Source organism: Vicugna pacos, chromosome 3 (assembly GCF_048564905.1).
Source record: "Vicugna pacos chromosome 3, VicPac4, whole genome shotgun sequence".
In the NCBI taxonomy this organism is placed as follows: Eukaryota; Metazoa; Chordata; class Mammalia; order Artiodactyla; family Camelidae; genus Vicugna; species Vicugna pacos.
The window spans coordinates 852,035-879,849 of record NC_132989.1 but is presented as its reverse complement, the minus strand read 5'-3'; the positions used below and the strand labels follow the sequence as shown (position 1 = coordinate 879,849).

The 27,815-nt window shown below is 37.4% G+C and overlaps 1 protein-coding gene and 1 pseudogene across 1 annotated transcript; both read left to right on the top strand.

Moving 5' to 3' along the window:
* Positions 1-1,465: 1,465 nt before the first annotated feature.
* Positions 1,466-2,443, top strand: LOC140690278 (olfactory receptor 2T2-like). Its single transcript, XM_072951942.1, has one exon. The coding sequence runs from the start codon at positions 1,466-1,468 to the stop codon at positions 2,441-2,443; it is 978 nt and encodes a 325-aa protein (XP_072808043.1).
* An 11,885-nt stretch (positions 2,444-14,328) lies between these two features.
* On the top strand, positions 14,329-15,281 carry LOC140689228 (olfactory receptor 2T11-like; annotated as a pseudogene).
* The last annotated feature ends 12,534 nt before the right edge of the window (positions 15,282-27,815 follow it).

The window sequence follows — 27,815 nt, the reverse complement described above, 5'->3', positions numbered from 1 at the left end:
AGAAAAATTCTTTCTATTGTTCCTAAGGGTTTGCTTCAGCATAAAGGAGGACTTATTCATTCTTGATGTCTCAGAAACAATATATTTGACCATTATGGAATAAAAAATACAGATAAAGTATTGGTAGCTAATACCTTTTATACAAGTATACTTATTCAGTCATTCTGTCACTGAGATGGAGAGAAATACAGTACAAAATAATTGTAATAATAATAAACAATTCACCCTTCAATGTTTCTGAACACAACTAAGAAATGCATAATTACATTTCTGAAGAATAAAAGCTATAAGCTTTCATTCCATTTAGTTCAAGAGAGTTTTAATATTAATTTATCTTTTTCTCTCTAAATTCAGGAATCACTTGTCCATCTGGAGTTATCTTTACTTATACACATAAGGATCAGTAACAAGGTAGAAAAAAATTGTTAAGGAAATTTTTAAAAAATGGATTTCTAGGACCCTATAACATTTTGAAAACTTCAGAATGCCACCCTGCCAGAGAAACTCTGTTAATGTTTGGCTGAACAATGATTTAAGAGAAGCTTAGGTCATCATGAAATGATATGATGCCTTACTAAGTCATAAAATCTCAACCCGACTCAATGGCGTCAACCAGAAGGACCACCATGATGATGAACCCAAAGTCCTGCTCGTGGAATGGAGTAAAGCTAAGTGGTCCTCATTTGAGATTTAGGACCCCAAATGATCCTGTGAGAAAAAGTAGATCCAAGCGCTTAAGGTGACCTTTGCCTAAAACATGAGCTTCCTTGGCAGCACAACATCTAACCAGTGGCCAGTGGGTCCTGAACCTTCACTGAAGGCTGTAGCACTGCCTGGTTCATCCTTAATGTTCAAACCATTCACAAAATAGTCTAATAATAACAGGAGCCAAAATGATTAAATTTACTTGCATTTATTGTCTTCATGTTTATCTTCTATCAATTTATGAAATCACAAATGGATTTCTATGTATGATATTAACAATGTAATTGTCTAAATGGCAGAGAGTAGTTAACATTTCATCAACCTATGCATAATGATTGCAAGACAACATGAAGAGTAAGGCACAGTTATCAAACTCAGGCAATTTTCAGTCTAAAGTAAGATTATAAAATGTGTATAGAAGATGGTTTGAAAGAAAAAGTAAGAAAAATTTGAAAGTGATCCTGTAGGAATTATTACATTTACATCTTACATCCAGCCTGCAGAGATACAGACCTATGATAACCCTTCACAAGTGATGAAGTTGAGTTCATTCATAGATTAATTTCTCTGTCTGATGTTAATGTTAGACCATTAATACTGAAACCGGGATTCAAAATGGTTCTGAGGTCAGTGTTCTTTCCTTTATTCCACTCTGCTTCTTCACGCATACTAGTCATGTTGCCCACCCCTGCCTATGTACTGGATTATCGATTAACCCAACAACTTTCTGTCTTTGCAGCTCCAGGAGCTATCATGTGACATGGGCATGGAGGCGGTTCTCCAGAACTCCACTGACTTCATCCTCTTGGGTCTCATCACACATCCTGCATTTCCCGGACTTATCTTTGCAGTGGTCTTCTCCATCTTTTTGGTGGCTGTGACAGCCAACCTGGTTATGATTCTGCTCATTCACACAGACTCCCACCTTCACACACCCATGTACTTCTTGCTCAGCCAGCTCTCCATCATGGACACCGTCTACATCTGCATCACTGTCCCCAAGATGCTACAAGACCTCTTGTCCGAGGAAAAGACCATCTCCTTCCTGGGCTGTGCGATTCAGATCTTCCTTTATCTGACCCTGATCGGAGGAGAATTCTTCCTGCTGGGACTCATGGCTTATGACAGGTACGTAGCTGTGTGCAACCCTCTTCTATACCCTCACCTCATGAACCGCAGGATCTGCTTGTTCATGGTGGTGGGCTCCTGGGTTGGTGGTTCCTTGGACGGATTCATGTTGACTCCCGTCACCATGACTTTCCCCTACTGTGGCTCCCGAGAGATCAATCACTTTTTCTGTGAGATCCCAGCGGTCCTGAAGCTGTCATGTGTTGACACATCGCTCTATGAGACCCTGATGTATGCCTGCTGCGTGCTGATGCTACTTATCCCTGTATCTGTCATCTCCGTCTCCTACACGTGCATCCTGCTCACTGTGCATCGGATGAACTCTGCCGAGGGCTGGCGCAAAGCCTTCGCTACCTGTTCCTCCCATATTATGGTGGTGATTATTTTCTACGGGGCAGCCTTCTACACCAATGTGCTGCCCCATTTGTATCACACACCAGAGAAAGACAAGGTTGTGTCTGCCTTCTACACCATCCTCACTCCGATGCTCAACCCACTCATCTACAGCTTGAGAAATAAAGACGTGGCCACAGCTCTAAAAAGAGTGCTGGGGAGATGCACATCCTCCCACCAGAAAATCAGAGCGGGGGATGTGTCCAGGAGACACTAACATCCTTGGTGCTGTCGCCAGTGGCACACAGTCCTTCCGGAAAATATGTCCTTGGTTCTGAGAAATAGTCACTATCATTTTAACAGTCCTGAATTATACCAGGCAGAAGCATCCTTTGCGAGCATCATTAAAAAAATTATATAGCTGAAGGCCGCCAGCATCTCAGCATCAGGCAACTGACTTGTCTGGATTCACTGACAGACACCTTCCAGAGAGCACTCTCTTCAAGTAGCATTATAAATTATCTCAGGCAGGCCAAACATCCCTTGAGGTCCTGAATAGATGTTTTTACATGTTGCCTGTGTTCGTGTGTCTTTTGTGTCTGTATTGCTGACAAACTTTTAAAAAGAAATTGCAAGGAGCAATTATCATGTCCTTGCTGATTTAATGTCAGCTATTCAATGCAAATTAAATACCTTCTAATGGTAATAGTGTAGCAGCTTTATTTAGAAAACTTTGGTGAAGACAATTCAATTGAGTTCTGGGTTCGGTACTCTTAGTTACCTTTTATAAATGTCGGTGTTCTCTAAGCTCTGAAATTAAACTGTAAGTCATGACCACTATGTGCCTGGAAATTAGTAAATATTTACAGATTGATTAAAATTGACTTCTGTAATTAAGATGATAACATTGCTCAATCCTTCAACAACTACCATTCATTCCCCAGTGAAACATCATAGATAAACATAGAATGACTAAATCAAAACATTTCATTAGTTAACTCAGCTCCCTTGGTCCATGTTCCTATTCTAAAACTTTCCGTTTCGTGGACTGGTAGACAATACTTCTTTTATTCATTAGCTTTTGGTTAAGTGTGGAGTTTTGACAGATGTAGGATTTTGATAGAATCTTTACCAAACACCATACTCATTGAGGACTCTCCAGTCATTTACCTAATTTTAACTTCCTACTGCATATGAGGTACTAAAATACGACAAAGACAATTTGACTCGCCTGGTGTTTATTTTAGCTATCAACAGAAAGCTTAGAATATGTTGGACTATTTTTGAGTGGTTTTATAGTTCACACTAGATTAAGAAGAGGTTACTCAGCCTTATGTTACCCTAGCTTCAACATAGAGTAAAAAAACGTTTCCTCCATGGATGCTGATTTGAATATAACACGTTCTCAGCAATATGCTAATCATGGAGTTACTTTTGCCTCGGAAGGCTCCTAAAAATTTGATCTTACTCTAAAATCAAATAAACAGATAGAAAAAAAAGATGAAAGAATGACTTGGAGTGATGAATCTTTTCAAGTAGAAAAACTAACCAGGATTTGTTTATAAAATATCAGTGTCCTTTCTTTTTTTAAAATTTTATTTTATTGAGTTATAGTCAGTTTACAATGTTGTGTCAATTTCCAATGGAGGGCACAATTTTTCAGTTATACGTGAACATACATATATTCACTGTCACATTTTTTTTTCGCTGTGAGCTACCACAAGATCTTGTATATATTTCCCTGTGCTATACAGTATAATCTTGTGTATCTATTCTACATTTTGAAATCTCAGTCTGTCCCTTCCCACCCCCCACCCCCTTGGCAACCGCAAGTTTGTATTCTATGTCTATAAGTCTGTTTCTGTTTTGTATTTATGTTTTTGTTTTTGGTTTTTTTTAGAGTCCACATATGAGCAATCGCATATGGTACTTTTCTTTCTCTTTCTGGCTTACTTCACTTAGAATGACATTCTCCTGGAACATCCATGTTGCTGCAAATGGCATTATGTTGTCGTTTTTTATGGCTGAATAGTATTCTATTGTGTAAATATACCACAGCTTCTTTATCCAGTCATCTGTTGATGGACATTTAGGCTGATTCCATGTCTTGGCTATTGTAAATAGTGCTGCTATGAATATTGGGGTGCGGGTGTCTTTTTGAAGTAGGGTTTCTTCTGGATATATGCCCAGGAGCGGGATTCCTGGGTCATATGGTAAGTCTATTCCTAGTCATTTGAGGAATCTCCATACTGTTTTCCACAGTGGCTGCACCAAACTGCATTCCCACCAGCAGTGGAGGAGGGTCTCCTTTTCTCCACAGCCTCTCCAGCATTTGTCATTGGTGGACTTTTGAATGATGGCCATTCTAAAATATCAGTGTTATTTCAATGCAATTTCATTCTCTTTTAAATCCCTTAGTCTCTGCATTAATACTTTCTGTCTTCTCCTTCTTCCTGGCTTTGTTAGCACCTCTATCCACAAAATCTTTCACTTCACAATTCCCATTTCCCCCTCTACCCTAGACATTCATGTCTTCTTTCCAATTTCCTCAGAGTCCTGCCTAGACCTGGGCTGCTGCTACATGGCTTTAGTTTTCACGTTTCCAAGATGAGTCATTTGCACATTTCACAAGGGCATTTAACATTTACAATTGATAAATATTTCAAAAGTATCTGAAAAACAACAGGCAAGGGAGGTAAATTTAGTTTCTAGAGTTAGTGATTGGAGCAGAAGTGGGGAGGTACTTCTGTGATGTTGTTAAGGGTCTATTCCTTGCCTCATGGGTGGTGGCATGGGTGTGTTCACTTTGTGATGATTTATACATCTTGTCTCTTCTGATGTGTGTGTTTTTCTATTGTATGTCATACTTTAAGATACTGACCGGCATATATAAGATAGATAAACAAGTTAATACTGTACAGGGAAATATTTTCAAGATCTTGTCATAGCTCATGGTGAAAAAGACTATGAAAATAAATATATGTATATTCTTGTATGACTGAAAAATTGTGCTGTACACCAGAAATTGACACAACATTGTAAACTGACTATAACTCAATAAAAAAATTAATAATAAAAAAATTAAATCACATCATATATAGTATGTGTCCTCTCCCTTCACTCACAAGACTAGTCTTATCTTATAAGGGATGACTAGGGGATTTTTTTTCCCAGTCAAATGTTACCAAATTTTTGTAGAAGATAATTGTGGTCATCACATTTTCCTCTTCAGCCTAAATATATTTAACTTGAGAATGAAAATTATGAATTTTAAGAATATAAATTAATTCAAAATACCAGTTGCATATTCACAAGATGTCAAGTAGTTTTCTTGACTATGGGGAAAAGGTGAAGGGAATACTGCCCCCTTTTTTCAAAGCATATTTAACTGCATTCTCTGATTGTGATTCTGCTTCTTCACAAAGTCCTGCCAAGTATTTTGAGAAAGGAATTACACTCATGGGAGGTATAGAGAAGCTGAAGTTCAGAGTAAACTATTGCCTCACCCAAGCAAGAGGCAGATGAAAACTTCAAAACCACATCTTCTGACTTCGTGATTTTGTACCAAACCTTACTATTAATTGATAAAACAATTTCCAAAAGAGAGAAGCATGTGGCACCATATGCAGCTGCCAGCTTGTTAATCTTGATAATGACCTGGGGGAAAAAAAACCCTTTGGGAGTAACATGCTGATAAAATCCATGCTCGTTTTCTGTTGTATGCCAGCTAGGCTGGTCTACCAAGGACCTGATGCTCTGTGTTCAGAGGCAGTCAGACCCCTTCTGGGGTCTTTCTACAGGTGAGGAATGTGGGCATAAAATTAAATGAACCATTGCTTCCAAATATTTATTTCACTGGCACTTTATAAAATGTATGTTTATATAATATACAAGTTATAATCATGGATGCTATAAAGTCTACTTAATAAATATTTTGTTAAATCCTTTCTGAATACCAAGAAAGTTTCAGATATAAGGGAATGATCATCAATACTGCAAATATTTAGAAAATTATTTAGTGTGGAGAAGAGAATACAGATCTCTGTTGACTAGAAAGTGAAGGGGGGAAGGGTGTAGCTCAAGTGGTAGAGTGCATGCTCAGCACGCACGAGGTCCTGGGTTCAATCCCCAGTACCTCTTTTAAATGGAAATCAATGAAGAACCCTAATTATCTCCCTCTCAGAAAACAAACAATACAAATTAGACTACTCACTGTGGGCAAAGTGAAGTCCTGCTAACAGCTTTGATAACCATGACCACGTGAAAAAGTGTTGAAAACTTCTGATAATAATACCATAAAGAAGTGATTTAAATGAAGCTGGACAATTGTAATAATGGAAAATTTCATGGCATTGAAAGGTTATTTAACTAAAACAACAGGCTGATTCATATAGAATTACCTAAAACCAGAAGCATTTTAATTTGTTTTCAGTTGGGATTGTGTTGAAGAGAGATCCGATTCACTCTGCATGCCTATTATGGTCTTGCCAAATATTTACTAAACATCCCAGTGAATGCTTTTTTCAAAATCCCAGATAATTAAATTTTAAGAAAATAGGTAAGATTTCTGTTCTACTATATCACCTTGGTTTACATAATTAGATAACAATATAACAGTGATAAAATCTGTAGCACAAACTCTTTTTTTTCACATTTTTTTCTCTGTGATTTATCATAACATTTTGTGTATATTTCCCTGTGCTATACAGTGTAGCACAAACTCTTACTAGTCCATCTTGCTTGATTTGATTTGATTTGATTTGATTTGATGTAAGTTTATTCCATTATGTTAGATTTTACTCATCACATAAGCAAGGACAGGGATTTTGATTTTGTTCCCTGAAGCACCCCAAGTACCAAGAAGTTTTCCTGATGTAGAATAGTATTAGTTTGAATGAATGAAGGCAAGTTCATTTTAGAAGACTTCACACTTGAAAATATACATTTTAATGTTTACATAATTCTTCTTTTTTTCTTCTTCCTGGGAAATCCAGGTTTGAAGAGATACAGTGGAGACTGAAAATCATATAAATTAGGTAACTTTTACAGGCTCACACAGAATTGCTTATCAAGGGGGAAGCTGGATCAAAAGAACCATACTTAAATCCCTTCCAAATCCACTAATTCTGATATAATTTCTATTTAAGCCTTTTAAGTTTGTGGCTCCTGCAAAGAAACATCATTGCTTTTTGCTAGATTTGTCATAGATAGCCATCCTCCTTTGACGCAAACAGGAGGTAAGTGTCAAATATAAGCATTTGCTCTGGTGTAGAGACAGAAAAAAAATTTTTTTTCCATATTGACTGAAAAATTAAGTGTTAGGACAAGGCTTAGGATATATCAGTTGACATTATTAAAATTGTTCTTTTCCCGAATTTCCAGTGTTTACCTGCAATAGGCAGTGATTTTAATCAGTAACCAATAACCTTAGGAAGATAAAATAAGGAAACATGATTGAACGTAGGTAAATCCATGTCTCTGGCCCTGACCTTCCATAGAGAGGATGAAGTTGCAACAGAGACAGCTGCATTCCTGCATCCCTGGATAAACCGTGGGGCAACTTCCATGAAAGAAAGATGAATATACATTTGATGGAAGCCAGGGGTGCCTACAAATAATGTTCTTTTCTCATTTGAAAGATGATAAAAATCTTTACCTTTGAGTACTTTTAAGAACCAAATTACAACATACACTGTGCCTGTATTAAATGATTTTTAGATAGTAAATGTCTTAAGACAGAGAACTGGTCCAGTGCTAGTTTTTAGTTGAAAATACATGTTTCTATAATCTTAGATGTACAATCTAAAAATTATGAATTTTATACTATTTTTACTGCCATGTTTGCTCTAAATACAAGGAAAGTTAGGCTAAGGGGATTAAAGTAATTAAGACAAGGTTATGTGTGCTGACCATTTTCAAATTCAGAAATTAATACCATTTTCTCATTCTGGAACCTGTTCTGTTTCCACGACTAGCAAAGTAGAAGGTTACTTTTCTTGTGTGAGGGAAGGTCCTAAACTTTTCAAAAACAGTCTTAAGTGCCAGGACTCTCATGAGGGCCTTACACAAAATTCTCCCAATAACCCTGGGGACAGGGGCTGCTCTGATGTGCTTTTGGCAAGTAACAAACGTGAAAAGTGACTTTCCCAGTGTCGCATGGATTTTCACCCGAGGCAGTGAGGTACAGTTTCTCCCTAAGGATCAGGTTAAAACTGCATGAGGAGCGAAGGGTAAAGTGACATCTTAGAGTTTGACGTGATTGTCGAAAACTGGGAAATTTACACGAGCAAACTGGAGTTGTTTACAACAATGAGTAAGTCTTCATCACTTACGGGCATTCTTTTGTTTGTATTTCTTCTCTCTTTGCTAAAATATTATTTTGCTTATCTAATATGCTACATGTTTACAAGTTCCTATTATCTGACTTTTTTAAATGTATGTATATTACCAAGTCTTTCCAAATTTAACTTGCAGAGACTAAAGTGTCTATTTTACGATTAGAAGCATGTACTTCAGGTGACACCCTGTGGTACAGAGGCGTAAGAGTCAGAAGAAATCAGGTGGATTCTGTCTAGAATGCAGGAGCAGATATGGGCAGGATTCTGGTATAAATTTATCATAGCTTAGTCACTCCACCAACATTTTAAGACTGCAAAGCCAAAAAGTATATGTATTTACTGCCCAAGTTGCAAACAGGAGGCTTATTCTTTGATTTGAAAGTAAATTACTTTTATACATTCAATCTACAATTGTAGGAAGACAGAAAATATAGTCAAGAACAAACTGGTGTCACTTGAAACTCCACCATCAGTGAAACTTTAGTTTACTTCATAATTACATATATATGCACGTGCATGTGCTCAACATACGCACATTAAATTATATATACATGTTTGTGTATGTACATCCTTATCACATACGCTCAGTGTTACATATATCATTATCATATATGTTTTTATATATTATATATATTATAATACATATAATGAGATTGTAACTGCCACGTTTTTCTCTTAAGAATACAATGAAACTGTCATACATAATGATTATAGATCCACATCCTGTCGTAAAGGACATTCTGTAACTAATTCTAATATTAAAACCTAAACTATTTTGTGTATGTCCATTAGCAGGTGCTTACGTTGCCTCTGCTTTCTTACTATTTCTACAAGGTCGCTCACTTTTTTTTTAATTTCTAAATAAAATTCCCTGAGAGAGGAAGTTCATACATATTATTTTTTAAGTCCTGTTACTGACGTGGTGCTCTCTCTAACAGAAGTAACACCTACGCTCTTTCCCACCGGCAATTCATGACAGCCCTCCTTTGATATTCAGTGTTGATACAGGGCGGCTTTCTATCAGAGGTTCAAGTTGAATAATGTTGACAGCTTGAACCCCATTTCTACACTCTGCGTCCTGTACGGCAGAAGGGAAAGTCACCAGGGCTCTCCAGAATCTAGCCTGTTAAAAAAAACTTCTTTGTGCTTTGACTGCAGGGAAGAGTCAAAGCGAGCTAAACTTACACTCCAAACCCTTACCTTTGGGCATCCAATGCACAGCCGAGTGCAGTCAAGTCAGACTCCCCGCTTCACATTTCAGCACATCTCATAGCCTCACACAGCACACGAGTTAGAGGAATGTGGCACCAGGTGTTCAGTGATTCACACATACTCAGCGGAGAAAGCGGTGGGAGTCATTTTTATGAAATCACCCAGGAGAGGGGACCACCTGACTGAAAAATAAGGCTGGGAACACCTTTAGTTTTCTACTGATATTTAAAAACAAAATCCAATCCAGCTCAAGCAGGGAATATTTGTATCAAAAGCATCAGGTCCCATGTAACCGCTAGTCTTAGATTCACAGTGAGAGAACTCTCAAAGTACCACACCACCCGTAGGGAGAATTTGGTATAGAGAATGATGCATTGTGCTTCAAAAAACATTAGGCATAACCATAAGAATGCTGAGGTCTGATCACAGAGTTAGCATTTTACCCTGTCTTTTTTTAAATGCTGATTTAAAAACTTATCTTCCTTCCCCATTTGGGAACACCTAGGAAAATATAGGTTTACCTAGGAAAATATAGCAGAGGAGGGAAATTATATTAAAAATACTCAGTAACTTAACTGATGGTTTTAGATTTGTAAATTACTGATAGGACAGCTTTCAGGACATTTCAGTTGATTTCACAAGGATTGAGACGGGATTCCCATTTCCATGCAATATTTTGAAACATCTTTGTTGTTTCTTCTTCACTGAACTTTAAATAATGGTCTTGACCTCAGCAGTTATTTATTCTTAAATGAACTCTGTTACTTTTCCCTGACACTCAATACACAGGATATTATTCAAATCTGGATTCAAAAGGAAACATGGTGCCATCTTTACAAGGCTGCCTCTGCAATGGTGTTTATCTGAGGGCAGGACCATTGGGTGGGACATTATTATGTCTGCTTGGAAATAATGAGTTGCCCTCAGCAGTGGATGCTTCTGAGTCTGGTGTTTGCAGAATCTTTCTCAGGGTACATTTGATGAGGAATTTTTTTTTTTTCACTTGGACCTCAGTTGGAAGCAAGGCCTCTGCATGTAGGTATGTGATAACTAGAGATTGTCCAGGAGCTAGAGAGCATTTGGGGTTTCTGAAATTTACCTTCATTTTGTTACTCTGTGCCTTTGTGGACAACTTTTGACCAGAAATTCAAATTTTTCCTGAGTGTGATTACGGCCTTGTAACCTGTGTTCCTTTGACTTGTTTTAGCTGGTTATAAACTTAACTGATGCTTCAAAGGATGCTGTTCACTTATGGATCAGTTGAATGTAGCCGTGGAGAGTATGAGAAACAAAGTCTTAGTCTTTGAGTCAGGACCCAGCTCTGCCACTTGCCCTCTCTGCCTCAGTTTACCCAACCACAAGATGGTAATCATTATAGTAATTCCCCCACAGAAGTGCTGTGAAGAGTGGCTACATCAAAACACTAGAGTGTGTGGAAAGACACCTGGCAAAGAATAAGCATTGCTAGCTGTTTTATTATTAGCAGCATGCCTCAATTATACTTACGTTTAAAATCTGATAAAATTATTTAGAGTATTTTAGGTTTTTGTGGCTACTGTTCAAATAACCACAAATTCAGTGCCTTAAAAATGACACAAATTTATTATCTTACAGTTCTGGAGGCTGCAGACCCAAAATTGTGCATGCTGGACTAAAATTCAGTCGTCAAGAAGGCTATGCTTCTTTCTGGAAGTTTTAGGGTGGATTTCATCTCTTAGCCCATTTTCGGATGCTGGAGACCACTCGGTTCCTTGCCTCACGTCCCCCTTCATTTTCAAAAGCAGCATTTGTATCACTTGCACCTCTGTTCATAATGTCACATCTCATCCTCTGATCCCTGCCTCCCTCTTTCCTGCACCCCTGTATAAAGGTCCCAACATCGGACTCAACAAGACATTCCAGAATAATCTCCTCATCTCACCATCCCTAACATACAATTGCAAAGTCAATTTTGCCAAGTAAAGAAATATATTTATAGTCTGGGGATTAGAACACTGGGATCTTTGATTTGGAGTAGAAAATTTATTCTTCTTAACACTATTGGTTTGAATTAATACTAAATTGAATTTATTATAGATTTGTGAATTTCATTAAAATACCAAATGAATAGTAGCATTTTAATACACAGTTTTTCTGATAATAGATGGAAAGTTGCTGCTAAGAAAAATCATGCATAATGATGTTCTGTGCTTTTATATGGGCAACAGAAGTTGAATTCAAACATTATTAAGATCACAATACAATCTCTGGATGGAAAAGAACATCTCAAGCTACTGTTCTCTTTTGCACAATAGTTGGTGCATAATCAATGAATAGCTGTCACAACAAACCAGACTCGGAAGAGAGATAAAATGAGATAAAGTGGTGAGTTCTCTTTTTGGAATGAATGTGGATTTCAAGTCACCGAGAGTGATCGTCTCAAATGAGTATACATAAAACCTCAATGACTAAGAGATGAAATTTGTGTTGCTGTTGGAGCTTAGATGTTTTTGTCGTATTTCTGTTTCTTAGAACTATGTTTCTTATTAAGAAAAATCCTGGTGGATTCTATTCTGGGGTGATGTTACATTGAATTGAAGGTAAACAAGGCATAGCATTTAAATTTTACTTCAACTTCGCACATTTTATAGAACATACTTGGGTGTATTTTTTAGGAATTCTACTAGAAATATATCATTTTAAAAAGCAAAAAAACCCTATGTATTCTATGGACTTATGTTTCATAGTCATTCATTAAATATTCAATAATTACCATATGTTAGACATCATTTTATATTTTGGAAACACACAGTAAACAACATAGGCAAATATCTTTGCTCATGTTGGTCTTACTTTCTAGTGAGCAGTAGAGAAACCCAAAATAAAATGAATATGTATAATAGATAATGAATCTGAAAAATACAAATACTCAAGTCCTATAAGAATAGATCCTTCTAAGAGGGTGGACTTTGAGGAAAGACTTGAAAGGCACGCGGGGATGACCACATACAGATTTGAGGGGGAGACTCAAGCCTGAGTTACAGCAGAAGCAAAGGACGTGGGCTGGGGAGCTCCCAGAGAGTGGGGATGAAGACTCAACCAGGAGGCCATGGGAGCTGCAGCACCAGGGTTAATGCACTGGAAGGGGGAGGAAATGACCTCACAGAGTGAAAATTCCACAACAGGATAGGACTTGAAGTGGGATATGAAGTGTCATAGCAGAGTTTTGAGCATAAAGTGATCTGGTCTGCTGTAGGCTTCTCAGGATCTCTTTGCTCTGCTGAGATCAGACTGAAAACATCCAAGAAAGAATAAGTAGAGAGTGGCAAAGCTGCTGGGAAAAACTAGGAAAATGAGACTGGAAACTTAAACATTTTATTCGTGATGGCTAAACATATTTTTCTAAACTTTTGTGATAATGTGATGTGTAATAAGAAATACATATTGGGTCTTTGTCCCTGTTCCTGCCACAAACATCCTAAAATCCTCAGAATTTCCTAAATGAAAAGAGCCTCGTATGTGTCTTTTGTTACTCATAACACGTCCCTCCCAGCCACACCTGAGTTTATGTTAATGCGGTTACTTATGGAAAACCCTAAGGATGGAGGCTAGTTGCCAGGAAACTAACTTTATGATGAGAGGTTTGGAATTTTTAGATTCCCACCTCCGAAGTCTCCAAGGAGAAGAGTTAGAGGTTTAATTAATCATCAATGAGTAATGGCCTCTTTGTACAAATCTTGCCTTATGTACTCTTGCAGCTGATTGTTCCTGAGTTATATCCTAGCCAATTTAATAGGTGAAATGATTTCCTGAACTCCATGAAACACTCTAGAAAATCAGTTGAATTCATGGAGGGAGTCATGGGAAACTCCAGTGTACAGCCAGTAGTTTAGAAGCAGGAATGATGATCTGTACCTGCATCTGGCATCTGAGGTGGGGTCAGTCTTATGGAACTGAACCCCTAACCTATGGGACATTTCCAGAAAGGTAGAGTGAGAACTGAATTAAATTGTAAGACACCAATCTAGTGCCTAGAAGTTGGAGATTTCCAAGGTAAGGGGAGAACCCCCACATATTCGGAAGTGTCAGAAATGAAAGTATTGAAAATAGAGAAGACACACAGGAAGTATTTGTTTTTTTCCTTTACACCTTTCACTTAATAAGTTGTTTATTCTGCTCACCTTTAGCCATCCAAATAATCAATGAATCAATCATCCTTTTCTCCAACCAGTATTTACTTAGCCCTACTATGTGCTGGATGAGATTCTAAAGGCCAAAAATGCAGAACAAACTGGGCAGATCGAGCTGAAACTCTAAGCAAGATACAGCAAACACCAAAATTCTTATGCAATTAGCACAGTTTATGTATTGCAGCATAAACACAATATAAAAAGTGTTGTTCTCCAAAGAGAAAAAAAAGAACAGGTTTATAGTTTATGATTTATGATATGTCTCTTGGTCCATTTGTTTTTGTCTCTAGCATTATGACATTGAAAATTTTATTGGAACCATTGGCCACTGAGGTGTCATCTCCAATGTGAGTTTCTCCCATACAGAAAGTGTTTTCTCTCTCCTTTTTTCCCCCTGGTATTTGTGGCTTCCTGCTCCTCTGGAGCTGTCATAGGCAACGTCAATGAAGAACAGAACTTCATCCTCTGACCTTATCCTCCTGGGGCTTCTGATAAAACCTAGAACTACAGGGATTGTCTTTGCGGTCATCTTCGCTATTTTTGTGGTGGCTGTAACTGCAAATATGGTCATGATATTCTTGATCCAGGTGGACTCCCGCCTCCACACGCCCATGTACTTTCTGCTAAGCCAGCTGTCCATCATGGACACCCTTTTCATTTGTACCACTGTCCCAAAGCTCCTGGTGGACATGGTTTCTAAAGAGAAGACCATTTCCTTTGCAGCCTGTGGCATCCAGATCTTCCTCTACTTGACCATGATTGGCTCAGAGTTCTTCCTGTTGGGCCTCATGGCCTATGACCGCTACGTGGCTGTCTGCAACCCTCTTAGGTACCCAGCCCTGATGAACCGCAAAGTGTGTCTTCTTCTGGCTGCTGGAGCCTGGTTCAGTGGGTCCTTGGATGGCTTTCTGCTCACCCCAATCACCATGAATGTCCCCTACTGCGGCTCCCGCAGTATCGACCATTTCTTCTATGAGATCCCTGCAGTTCTCAGACTGGCCTGTGCTGACACATCCTTGTACGAAACCTTGATGTACATCTGCTGTGTACTCATGCTGCTCATCCCCATCTCGATTATCTCCACCTCATACTCCCTCATCTTGTTGACCGTCCACCGCATGCGCTCGTCTGAGGGCAGGAAGAAGGCCTTTGCCACGTGCTCTTCCCACTTGACTGTAGTCAGCATTTTCTATGGGGCTGCCTTCTACACATATGTGCTGCCCAGGCATTTCACACCCCTGAGCAGGACAAGGTGGTATCAGCCTTCTATACCATCATCACACCCATGTTCAATCCTCTCATCTACAGCATCAGAAACAAAGATGTCATGGGGGCATTTAAAAAGATACTTGCACAATGCTTATCTGCTCGGAAAGTATCCACAAGTGATGGTTAGAGAGTCAGTACACTGGGAACAGGTTTTCCTAATAACATCCTCTGTGTGCCCTGTTTCACAAGAGACTATGGAGAGTATCTGGTCAGGTGTCAAAGATTGTTTATAGTTGACAATTAAGAGGATTTACCTTGGCTGGTTTCTTCCGCATTGATGAAGGGAACCAAACGTGCTTTCATTAGCTGTGCTAGACTTTTTGGCTAACTATCAAAAGCAATGTATTATTAAGTAAGTAAAAGAATTCCTCTGATCTTAGTTCTTATCTCTTGGAAAAAAAGAGAGAAAAAAAACAAAGCAGGTATTAGAGTTTAAGCAACTCTCATAAGGTCCCCTTTACACTCACTTCATGGTCAAACAAAACAAAAAACCTTCCAAAGCTACAAAATTTTGGTGCCCAAAATTCTGCGATTATTTTTGTATGGATAAGAAAAAAAATACCAATTCACAGGTGACTAAGAAGATAAATCACAAATTTAATACTGCCTTTAATTATTGGATTTTCCCCAGTGGATTATAAACTTTATGATCACCTTTATAGCATTTGTGTGAAAATACTGGCTTTCAAATACTGGGCCACAACAAATAGTGGATGGTTGAGCTAAACTGAGTGTGAATTTATGAGTGTCTGAGCTTTACACACCTACTCAAATTGAATAGACTCTTATATTTAACATCGAAAAATTCTATCATGCTTCTTTTCATGTTATTTTAACAGCAGAGTTCTAGAGATGGGGAGAAAACTTACACTGCCCAACGCTGTGATTCAACAAAATGACTTGAATGCATTCTTAGTTTTGTTCAGAGATGGGAAGTTCTTGAAGAATTCTCTGTAGAGGTATAACTTGGTAAGTTATGCATTTTTAGAAGGATCTCTATGTCTATGGTTTGGAGACTAGAGCAGGGAGCTAGGCTGGATGCAGGACAACAAATTAGGGGGCTTCAAATGAGAGACAAAGATGGATTGAGCAGGGAAATGACACAGCAGGATTAAGCTTGTGGAGGGAATGGCTGTTAGGAAAGAATACGGAATGAACGATAACTCAATGGTTTGGGCTCAAGTGAAAAGAAAATGGAATTTGTATTTACTGAGATTTGAAAATTTGTAGAGTAGCAGGTTTCAACAGGAGAAATCAAGAATCCAGTTGTTTTTGAGATACTTTTGAAAAGTCTATTAGATATGTGGATCCAATTGGAGTTTGCATTGGAGTTGTGAAATTTGTAGTCTTCAGAATTAAATATATATATATATATATATATATATATATATCTGTATGTATATGTGTGTGTGTGTGTGTGTGTGTGTATTTAAAGACATGAAATTAGTTGAAATCACTTAGGTAAGAGTAAAAGTTTGATACTGAGACTTAAAACACCTGTGTTCAGTTGGGAAGCAAGTAAAACAAGAGACAGGGATTTAGTGGAATGAAAATGATAAAGATGAAGAAACTATTCAAAGCTGGAAAGTATAATCAACTGCAACAAATGCAGTTTCTTGTTGAATTATAAGAAGTAAAAGTTGACCATTGTATTTGGCAACATTGAGGTCACAGGTGAACTTAATAATATTAACTTCCATGTACCTTTGCTCAGAGAAGATTCAGGGTAAACCGATGAACAAGATGAGCAGAATATAAATACAGTTAGTCTTTTTTAATAGATGACATCAGAAAAATGGAGCAGCAGCTAGAAGGATATGTGTGACCAATGTGTTTTGTTGTTGTTGTGAGGTATTACAGCTACGTTAAGGAAGTAATTCTATACAAAGAGTAAATTGATGATGGATGGAAAATAAAGGAATCTTCCTCCAGAGGGATAGCCTTTGAGAATGACAGAGAGCATAGAAAGCAATTTAGAATTGGAGAGGTTAATCTTTTGTGTGAGCGTAGACAGTTCATTGACTGTAGCAGGAAGTAAGACATGGCATATGTGATACTAGCAAATTCTCTTCTAATAACTTCTATTTTCTCAGAGTATTTAAAATAAAGAAGAGGTTCTGAGTTTATGTTTGTGTATGGTGTGAGGGAATATTCTAACTTAATTGATTTACATGCAGCTGTCCAATTTTCCCAACACCATTTGCTGAAGAGACTATCTTTACTCCATTGTATATTCTTGCTTCCTTTGTCAAAGATTAATTGACCAAAAGTTTGTGGGTTTACTTCTGGGCTCTCTATTCAGTTCCATTGATCCATATGTCTGTCTTTGTGCCAATACCATGCTGTTTTGATTACTGTAGCTCTGTATTATAGTCTGAAGTCTGGGAGGGTTATTCCTCCAGCTTTATTTATTTTTTTTCAGTAATGCTTTGGCAATTCTGGATCTTTTGTGATTCAGTGTAAACAAATTTTAGGATTATTTGTTCCAGTTCTGTGAAAATAATGTCCTGGGTAATTTGATATGGATCACATTAAATCTGTGGATTGCTTTGGGTAGTATGGCCACTTTAACAATATTCAGTCTTCCAATCCAAGAACATGGGGTATCATTCCATTTCTTTAAGTCATCTTTTTAATTTCCTTAGTCAATGTTTTGTAGTTGTCTGCATGTAAGTCTTTCACTTCCTTGGTCAGATCTATTCCTAAGTATTTTGGGGTTTTGGGTGCTATTTTAAAAGGGATTGTTTCTTTACTTTCCTTTTCTGATATTTTATTGTTATTGTAAAGAAACGCCACTGATTTCTGTATGTTAATCTTGTATCCTGCTACCTTGCCAAATTCTTTTATTACACTAGTAGGTTTTGTGTGGAGCCTTTAGGGTTTTCTACATATAATATCACGTCATCTGCATATAATAACAATTTTACCTCTTCTCTTCCAATCTGGATCATTTTTATTTCTTTTTCTTGTCTGATTGCTATGGGTAGGGCTTCCCATACTATACTGAGTAGAAATGGTAAGAGTGGGCATCCTTGTCTTGTTCCAGGTTTTGGCAGGAAGGATGGCTTAAAGACTTAAACATAAGACAAGACACTATAAAACTCTTTGAAGAAAACATAGGTGAAACATTATCTGACATAAATCTTAGCAATGTTCTTCTAGGGCAATCTACCCAAGGAATAGAAATAAAAGCAAAAATAAACAAATGGGACCCAATTAAACATACAAGCTTTTTCACAGCAAAGGAAAACATAAGCAAAACAGACAACCTCTGAAATGGAAGAAAATATTTGCAAAAGATGAGACAGACAAGGGCTTACTTTCCAGAATATATAAACAGCTCATACAGCTTTATAACAACAACAACAAAAACCCAATCCAAAAATGGGCAGAAGAACCAAACAAGGAATTCTCCACTGAAGACATACAAATGGCCAATAAGCACATGAAAAAATGCTCAATAACACTAATTATCAGAGAAATGCAAATCAAAACTACAGTGAGGTATCACCTCACACCAGTCAGAATGGCCATCATTTAAAAGTCCACAGATGATAAATGCTGGAGAGGCTGTGGAGAAAAGGGAACCCTCCTACACTGCTGGTGGGAATATAGTTTGTTGAAGCCATTACAGAAAACTGGAGAGTCCTCAAAATACTAAAAATAGACTTACTATTTAATCCAGCAATCCCACTTGTGGGCATATATCCAGTGGGAACCTTAATTCAAAAAGACACCTGCACCCCATGTTCACTGAGCACTATTTACAGTAGCCAAGACATGGAAACAACCAAAAGGTCCATCAGTAGATGACTGGATTAAGAAGTTGTGGTATATTTAAACAATGGAATACTACTCAGCCATAAAAAGAATAAAATAATGCCATTTGCAGCAACATGGATGGACCTGGACAATGTCATTCTGAGTGAAGTGGGCTGGAAAGAGAAAGAAAAATGCATGATATCACTCATATGTGGAATCTTAAAAAAAAAAAGACAAACAAACTTATTTACAAAACAGAAACAGACTCACAGACATAGAAAATAAACTTATGGTTACTGGGGGGAATGAGGGTAAGAAGGGACAAATCGGGAGTTTGAGATTTGCAGATACTAACTAATATATATATAATAAATAAACAACTAGTTGATACTGTTTAGCACAGGGAAATAGATTCAATATCTTGTAGCAACTTATGGTGAAAAAGAATATGAAAACAAATATATGTATGTTCATGTATGGTTGAAGCATTTTGCTGTGCACCAGAAATTGACACAACACTGTAAACTGGTTATACTTCAATAAATAAGTGTGTGTATATATATATGTATGGCAAAAAAAAAAAAGAGAAGGATCCTGTTTGTGAAGAACAGGGAGGATTGTGAAAATTTTGAGAACAGGAGAAAGGCATTTTGGAAAGCAGGCCAGTAAATGAGCAATTAAGATTGTGGAATGTTCTTAAGACCACCACGTGATACTGATTTATCAAATTAGCATGAGAAAGTTTGTCAGATATTCCAATAACTGTACTCCACATGAAGTCTAGCAAATGGTAAGCATGCCATATGTTACCTCCAGTTAATTATGGCAACAACAATGACAAGAATATCAGAAAAAAAAACTGCCATCACTATTTCTACAGACTCAGCATTTCTTACAGAAGTAAAACTTGTACTCAGTTATGTGTTTTCAATGCCTAGATTTTGGAACGTGTATTGGTTATTCATAGTTTGTTTCAGTGAATTGTTCTCTTTGTGCAATTAAAGGCTGTGTCAACCAACCTTCTTACCCTTGCAAGCTTACTGTGTATCACAGTGTGATTTGGGATTATAACAGAGCATCCTGCACCTTCAACATTGTAATTATTTAAATTTAGGATTAATAACCTCCCCAGAGATGCAAGCTTTAACCTGATCTTTGTGTTGGCTTTTTTGATGACAATTTGGATTCTCAGTGTGAAATAGTGTCTCTACCATAAGCACTAAATGTTTTTCAGGACATTTGGTACTGTCCAAAACATTGACACAATTGGGCTATGCCAAAAAGTCTTTTATAGTTGGTCATGTCCAAAATGCCCATTGGGATATTTGGTCCATGAAAAAAAGGCCCTTGAAATCGAGTTCTGTCCAAAACTCCACGGAGACATTTCATCCTTGATTTGCTGAATAATACATTTAAATTCGTTAAAATTGTATTTACATTATTTTTATTGTAATTCATGTTAAATTTTGGATTTCACGTTTATTCTTTTTCTTACTCCTCATGAAATCCAACAAGGTTACCCTTAAGTTGATGAGTAATTTCTCTCAAGTATATATCAACCTGATTAATCTGCTTTATATTTGATACCACTGTTAACAGTTCCTGGTCATTCAAGTTTGATTTTGTCATTATCATCATGAAGTCATTTGGTGTATTTGAGTGCACTTACCAAGAACCTAGGTTATAATTTGTTTGTTGCCTTGCTGTTGGTCTTTTAACACTTCAATAAATCTCCAAAGTGAAGGATAATGCACTGCCATCAGCTTTCAAAATTTGCTGTGCCAGCCTTCTATTGTGTTTTTCATGCTGCGGCCATTCAGTACTGATGTATCAAAAGTTCAGGTTTCTGGTAGAAATCTTGGCACTTCTGGTCTTCTTCTGCCTCTGTCATGCCTTCTTGACCACCTCATATTTTTTTTTACCTATTTACCACTCCAGAATGCATATTTAAGACATCATTCAACATTCTTTACCATTTTTAAATGGATGTACATTATTTCATTGCATGACAAAAATATCTCACTAAGCTGTTACTAAGATTTCTCTCTAATAATATGAACATTTAAAATTACAAAAATAATTTGCCAAGGATTAATATGTTTTACTTAAGCAAAATACTTGACAAGCAAGTATGGCTAACTGCAAGTTGTATGCTCCTAATGTCAGGAAAGGCAGTAGTCTAGGATGGGTACTATGCCCTAGCTGATAACCAGTCTTGGAGAAAAAGATCTACAGAACCAGTTGCCACAATTGGCATCCATCCATTGCAGGGGTGGCAATGGCATAAGAGCGCTGTGAGATACATGTGCAGGGTGCACAGTTCATTTCCTCTAGCATGCACTCAGATGAACAGACAGGTGTACAGAGCGCACACCAAAGCACACCACTTAGAAAGCTAGGTTAAAAATCAGGATTATAATTACTTTTGCTTGATGATTGAATGACACACGAGTAGAGTTTTCGAATGTTGATGATGTTTTCCTTCTTTATTCAAGTGATGAATTAACGAGTATATATATTTTGTGTTATTTTATGTGCATAACCAATGTGCTTTGGAATTCTTACTATGTATTTTATGTTTTAGTTAAAATTTTATAAAACAGGAAGAAGTATTTATATGAATGTATGTTTGATAGCTTAGTGAACTGTCCTACCTAACTGAAGAGTGCAAGACTGTACGTGTGTATGTGTGTATCATGGAAAATCAGTAAATGTCAGGCGGGGCTTCTTTGGAGTGTTGGCCTGATGGTGGGAGTTCACACGGCTGTCTTTGATTCGGAAGAGAAAACTTGCTCTAAAAATGTTAGGAAAAAAAAAGGAATAAAATACTTTTTTTGTTTTTAATTTTTCTTCTTTTTTTTAGTGGTGGTATGGGGATTGAATCCAGGACCTCAGACATGCTAAGCATGTGCTCTACCATCGAGCTATACCCACCTTCCAGGAATCAAATATTTATATGAAGTATTATCTCGACCACATCAGAAAAAGCAAGAGCTAGGAAGAGACCATATGAGTCTAAGTCCTCTGGGAAGTCACAGAAATCTAAGAGAAGGCACTCACTCTTAAAAACAGTGGGGAACCAGTGATTTTAAGCCATCTTTCCCAAATATCACAAGTTAGCGTGACATCTGTGTTCTAACATGAATAGAAAAAGATTCTTGAATCCTGGGAGGGACTTTCTAATAGTCAGTCTGTAGGTAATGGGCATTTTTAGGATTTTATAAAAGCATTCAGAAAGTTTATGTATTAGTTACATTAGTGTATTAGTCAGGGTTCTCCAGAGAAACAGCCAATAGGGGACTAGATAGATATATATATCGACATATTGACACAGATACAATAGATGTAGGTATTATGCACATATAGAGAGAGATTTTCTATACCAAGAGATATTTATATACACAGATAGACATTCTCTTTATCCATTTGTCCAGGGAGAGGGAAAGAGAGTAAGAAATTGGCTCACATGACAATGGAGGTTGAAAATCCCATAATCTCTCATCTGGAAAGTAAAGATCTAAGAAAGCTGGTGGTAAAAACCCAAGTCCAAGGGTAGGTGAACACCAATGTCCTGGATCCAATAGTCAGGCAGAGAGTGAATTCTTTGTTCCACAATCCTTCAGTTCTACTCAGGTCCTGAATAGATTGGATGGATCCCACCCTCATTAGAGGAGGTAATATGATTTTCTCATCCACCAGTTCAAATGCCAGTCTCATTTGGCAACACCCAAACTCAGAAATAATGTTTAATATGGACATCCCATGGCTCAGTCAAGTTGACAAAAAACGTTAGCCATCACAGCTGATTTTTATGTTTGCATTAATATCACATAGAACTTTGTTCGTAAGCCATGAGGTTTACAGAAAATTCTAAAGCAGAGTGTTTACCCATGAAAGTCCACTGTAACCTCAGTTCTGTGCCCCTAATATTTTTATTCCTGCAGTTATAAATATATGTAAAAGAAACACATTTCAATACACTTAACCTCAATCAGATATCCAAACTGTAATGATACACTTAGGAAATGACTTGATTTAAGACTGTATGAGTCCATATACACTGAGCTTACAAACGTGTACAAATACCTCAAAAGACAAAAAAGCAAGAATCATGATCTTAGAGGGTAAAAGTGTAAATGATAACTTCAGGTTTCTTCTTTTACTGAAAAGCATGAATTAAATTTACAATTAAAAATTATGTACAGAAGGTGCATAATTGAATATAATATAATTAATTGTAATGAAAGACTTTCTATATATTCTACAAAAATTTTTGTACAATTTTATTAAATATCAGGCTCTGTACTAGGGGCTAGAATATGGTATAGTGGAAGAAAAAAAAAAAAGCCTTACCTTCACATGGCTTATAACGTAGGATCATTACACATTAACAATCTTTTTTTTCCCTTAAGAAGAAAAATTAATACAGGGAATTGGTTATAAAGATGTTGATGTATTGAAAGAATAAGCCAAGGAAACAAATATAATCACAGAATTTTCTCCCCTTGGTCTCCTTTTGGTAGTTCCTTCTGGGAGAAATTAATATGAAACAAATTGATAATGGATTCAGAGTAACGACAGTTGACCCTTGAATAATACTGGTTTGAACTGCATGTGTCCACTTATACATGAGTTGTTCTGTTTTGTTTTTTCAATAGTAAATACTACAATACTCCAGTATTTGCTGCTGTTGAATCCATGGATGCAGAACCATGGCTACAGAAGGCTGATTGTAAAATATATTTGGAATTTTGACTGCATAGAGGATCAGAGCCCCTAGTTTCTGCACTGTTTGTGGGGCAACTGTAGTTCACTGACTCCTAGTCAGTTTGGAGCTGAGAGTCCACAGACAAATAACTGGCACAAGTTTGACTACAAACGATCAGGATTTGGGTTCCTTCCACTCTCCCGAGCTCTACACACACACATACTTCTCCCATCATCTCAAAAAGATTATAGCTCCATTAATTTTGTTAAAATAACATTCAATTTTTATATTATTAAGATGGAATAAATATTGATGTTAAAGTCATTGGTGGCACTGTGGTTACCTTTCCTTTAAGATGCTATTTTATTGCTTTTGAAAGAAAAAAAAAATCTGGTCTGAAACTAGAATTAATCAGGTCTCAGACTTGTTTGTTTGCTTGATCTGCTTTTCTGCCGTACGTACAAGTTTTCCCCTGATAAATATTTTCTTGTTATCATGAGTACTTCAAAGTTCTCTCAGTTGCTGCTTCCTAGACCACCCTTCCTGTAGCCTCTATGCTCCGGCTCCCCTCCCAGACTGCCTGCCTGAGGGTTACCTTCACAGAGATCCTCCTGGGAGGATCCTTCACCATTAACCCTCTTCCCTGGATCCCTTGATGTCTATACTATAAGCCTCCCTACTTTTTTTATTTACTCTTTCATTTTAGTGGAGCATATCCTTCAGTAGATTCCCAAACAAGGTACATAGGAGAAAATTTTGTTGAGAACTTGCATGTCTGAAAATGGCATTATTTTATCTTCCCACTTAGAAGTTTGGCTAAGTGTAGTCTTCTAGGCTGAAAATCATATTCCCTCGTGATTATAAGGGTATCCCTCCCTCCTTTGTCTTTTAACATTGAGTATTACTACTAAAAATTCCAATGCTATCTCAATTGTAAGTATTTTGTGTATAATTGTAAGTATTTTGTGTATAATCCATATCTGGGCTATTGTGAATAATTAATAAACATGGAGTACATATCTCTTCTCCTGTTTTTATTTTCTTTGAATATACACCCCAGAGTGGAACTGATGGATCATATGGCATTATCTTATCAATTTTTTGAGGAACCTCCAGACTGTTTTCCAGAGACTAGACCAATTTAAATTCCCACCAACCGTGCACAAGTGTTCCCAGATTGCTACATCTTTGCCAACACTCCTCTTTTCTTGTCTTCTTGATGACAGCCACTCTGATGGGTGTGAGGTGATAGCTTATTTGCATTTCCATTATAACTAGTGATGTTGAGGATCTGATCATGTACCTGGGGCCATTTGTATGTATTCCTTGAAAAAATGTCTATTTAGTTTTTCTGCCCATTTTTTATTGGATTGTTTGTCTCACCTAGTTATTTTTATGTGTGTGGTGAGAGTACCTGACATCTAGTCTGGTAGCAAATAGCCAGTATTCAATAGAGAATTATTACCTATAGTGATCTTTCTGTACATTGGGTATCTAGTCTTATTCATCCTACATAACTAAAACTTTGTACATTTTGACCAGCACTTTTCCAGTTTTTCCACTTCTGTGCCCCTGGTAACCACTGTTACACCCTCTACTTTCATGTACTAGACATTTTTAGACTCCACGTATATGTGAAATCATGTAGATACTTTCTTCTGTGTCTGGCTTATTTTACCGAGCGTAATGTACTTCAAGGTTTACCATGTTGTTGCAAATGACATGTTCTCTTTCTTTTTTAGGCTAAATGAGGTGTATCATATGTAAATACGTATATATACAGTCACAATTTTTTTATTAATCCATCTGTCTCTCTGGACACCTAAGTTGTTTCCTTTCCATATCTTTGAGAGACTACGTACATTTATTTTGCTGGATAACATGATGGTAAAATTTTGGGGTTTTTTAAGGAAACTTCATACTGTCTTCCATAATGGCTGTACCAAGTTACATTTCTACCTACAATGTGCAAGTGTCCCTTTTACTTCACATCTTTGCCACCAATTGTTATCTCTCTCTTTTTTTTTTTAACAGCCATCCTAACAAGTGTGAGGTGATCTCTCATTGTGGTTTTAATTTGCATTTCCCTGTTGATTAGTGATATTGAACTGCTAGGCAGTTAGACAGAAATAAGCATCAAGCAAAGGGGAGAGGAAGGGGGAAGGAGCAACCCAGAAAATAACAGTACACCTGCATTCAGGATAAGGTGCTCAGTTTGAGTCCCTTCCTGTAAGTTTCTCTGTGTGCATGTTCAAGAGAGATGGGCGTACCTGAGCACCAGGAACGTGAGCTGTCAATCAGCCTGAACACAAGGAACATGAGCTGTCACTCAGTCAACCTGAGCACTCAAAGACTGTGAGCTGTCAATCAATCAGTCACAAAAATGCCCCCTAAGCCAGGCTGTAAGACGGGAGAAACAAAAGAGCAGCATCCTTTTCCCCCTCTTGGGTTGGCCCACCTGCAATTCTTAAGGGTGTACTATATTTTACTATCTTTTTACTTTACTAATGAAATCTTCTGTTTATAGTACACTTTCTGTCTTTCATTAAAAATAATTTTTTTTTCAGGTGACTAAGAATCAAGGTAACTTTTATTCCCCTCTTCCCGTGAGAATTTCTCTAGTGTCATGACACAGATATGTGCCCTCCCCTAGGCCAGTGGAGCGCCAGCCCCTGGGGCCGGCTTCTGCAGCTGGAGTGAGGATACAGGGCACGATAAGTGGGCAGCAGCTGGGCTGGGCAGGGACCAGGTGCAGACCGTGGCACACGTGGCTGCTCCAAGTGGCGCCAGACAGCCCAGCAGACAACCAAGCCAGGACCCTGGACAGGAGTATGGAGGCCACAATGCCACCTCCCCTGCACCCAGCTAAGTGCACGGGTCTGCCCATGTGGCACACTTGTCTGCCTCGCCAGAGGGTCTGCGGTATGCCAGGAGAGTGAGCTAGCTCCAGCCCGCCAGCCCTGCCTGCCTCCAAGTGGCGCTAAGCAAGGTTGTGCCAAAGCAGCAATAAAGTCATCACTTCTGTAAGCATGCTAGACGACTTGCCTTCATTGTGCACTCTCCATAACCACGCTCTTTCTCCTGCATCCCATGAATTCTTCATCATCTAACTTATCCAACTCTATGCAGTTTCCGTTATTTCTCAACTCATCATGCTACATCTGTTCAATCTACTCTATGATTCCTAGTTTATTACATCTAACTCTGTTTTATTTATTTATTACTTAATTTTTAAAATCTTATTTATTTTTATTATATAATTTGCTTTTATTTATTTTTATTTATTATAATTTTATTTTTAATTATTATATCGTTCGCTTTTTCTGATCACTCTTGTTATAATCATTAAATTTATTTTTAAAGACACATTTGTCTTTGTTTATTCTATTCATATTTTTATATTTTATTATCATCTGTCTTCTTCTAGTTTCCTTGCAATTATTCTCTTGTTTCTTAAAATTATTCCTCTGCCACTTTTTAAATGCCAAAACTATCAATGAAGATTCCCTATGGAACTTTTCAAATATGTTTGGGTCCTCTATCTAAGACAACACTTCAAGAAACAACACTCGCCCTGGCTGTGCCCAATCTCAAGGCTATGTGCGTCTTATAAACTCGTGTCTGTTTTTTTACTGGGAATACTGGCTTCTGCTTTCTGACCTCTAATTTGGGTTCTCTAGAAAAACACCCTCCTTCAACCTCTAACTCTTTTTCTTCCCACTGGCCACCACAAGGTCCTAAGGCTCTGAAAACAAAGGGGTGCCTCCCTCTTGGTCTCTTATTAACCTTCTCATCAAAGTGGGGAACATTCAATATTAAGTTAATACCTGGTGTTAAGGTTAGCTTAACTTTACTAATCTGATTAATATAGGCATGTCTTTAGAGTCATCAATATTAAGTATAATACTTCACTGAACCCAGGTTTAATTAAAGTCAAATAAGATCTTGTTATATCTGTTGCATATTTGTCAAAAAATAATCATTTGGTGTGACAAAATTCTTATAAGTAAATTAAACACCAATAAGATAAGAACTTTTGGGTAGACTCTTCAGAATTACCTATTGTTTAGAAATATCTACTTAAACATGATCTTTCCAAATATTTGGTAACTTAAATTTTAGAATTATGTTAAATTGAGTTAAATGATGGGATTTCATGAAATAACCAGGTTATTCCCAAATAAAGTAAGA

What these genes read in the sequence shown, in the direction of transcription:
- LOC140690278 (XM_072951942.1), top strand. Translation starts at nt 1,466, where the DNA reads ATGGGCATGGAGGCGGTTCTCCAGAACTCCACTGACTTCATCCTCTTG.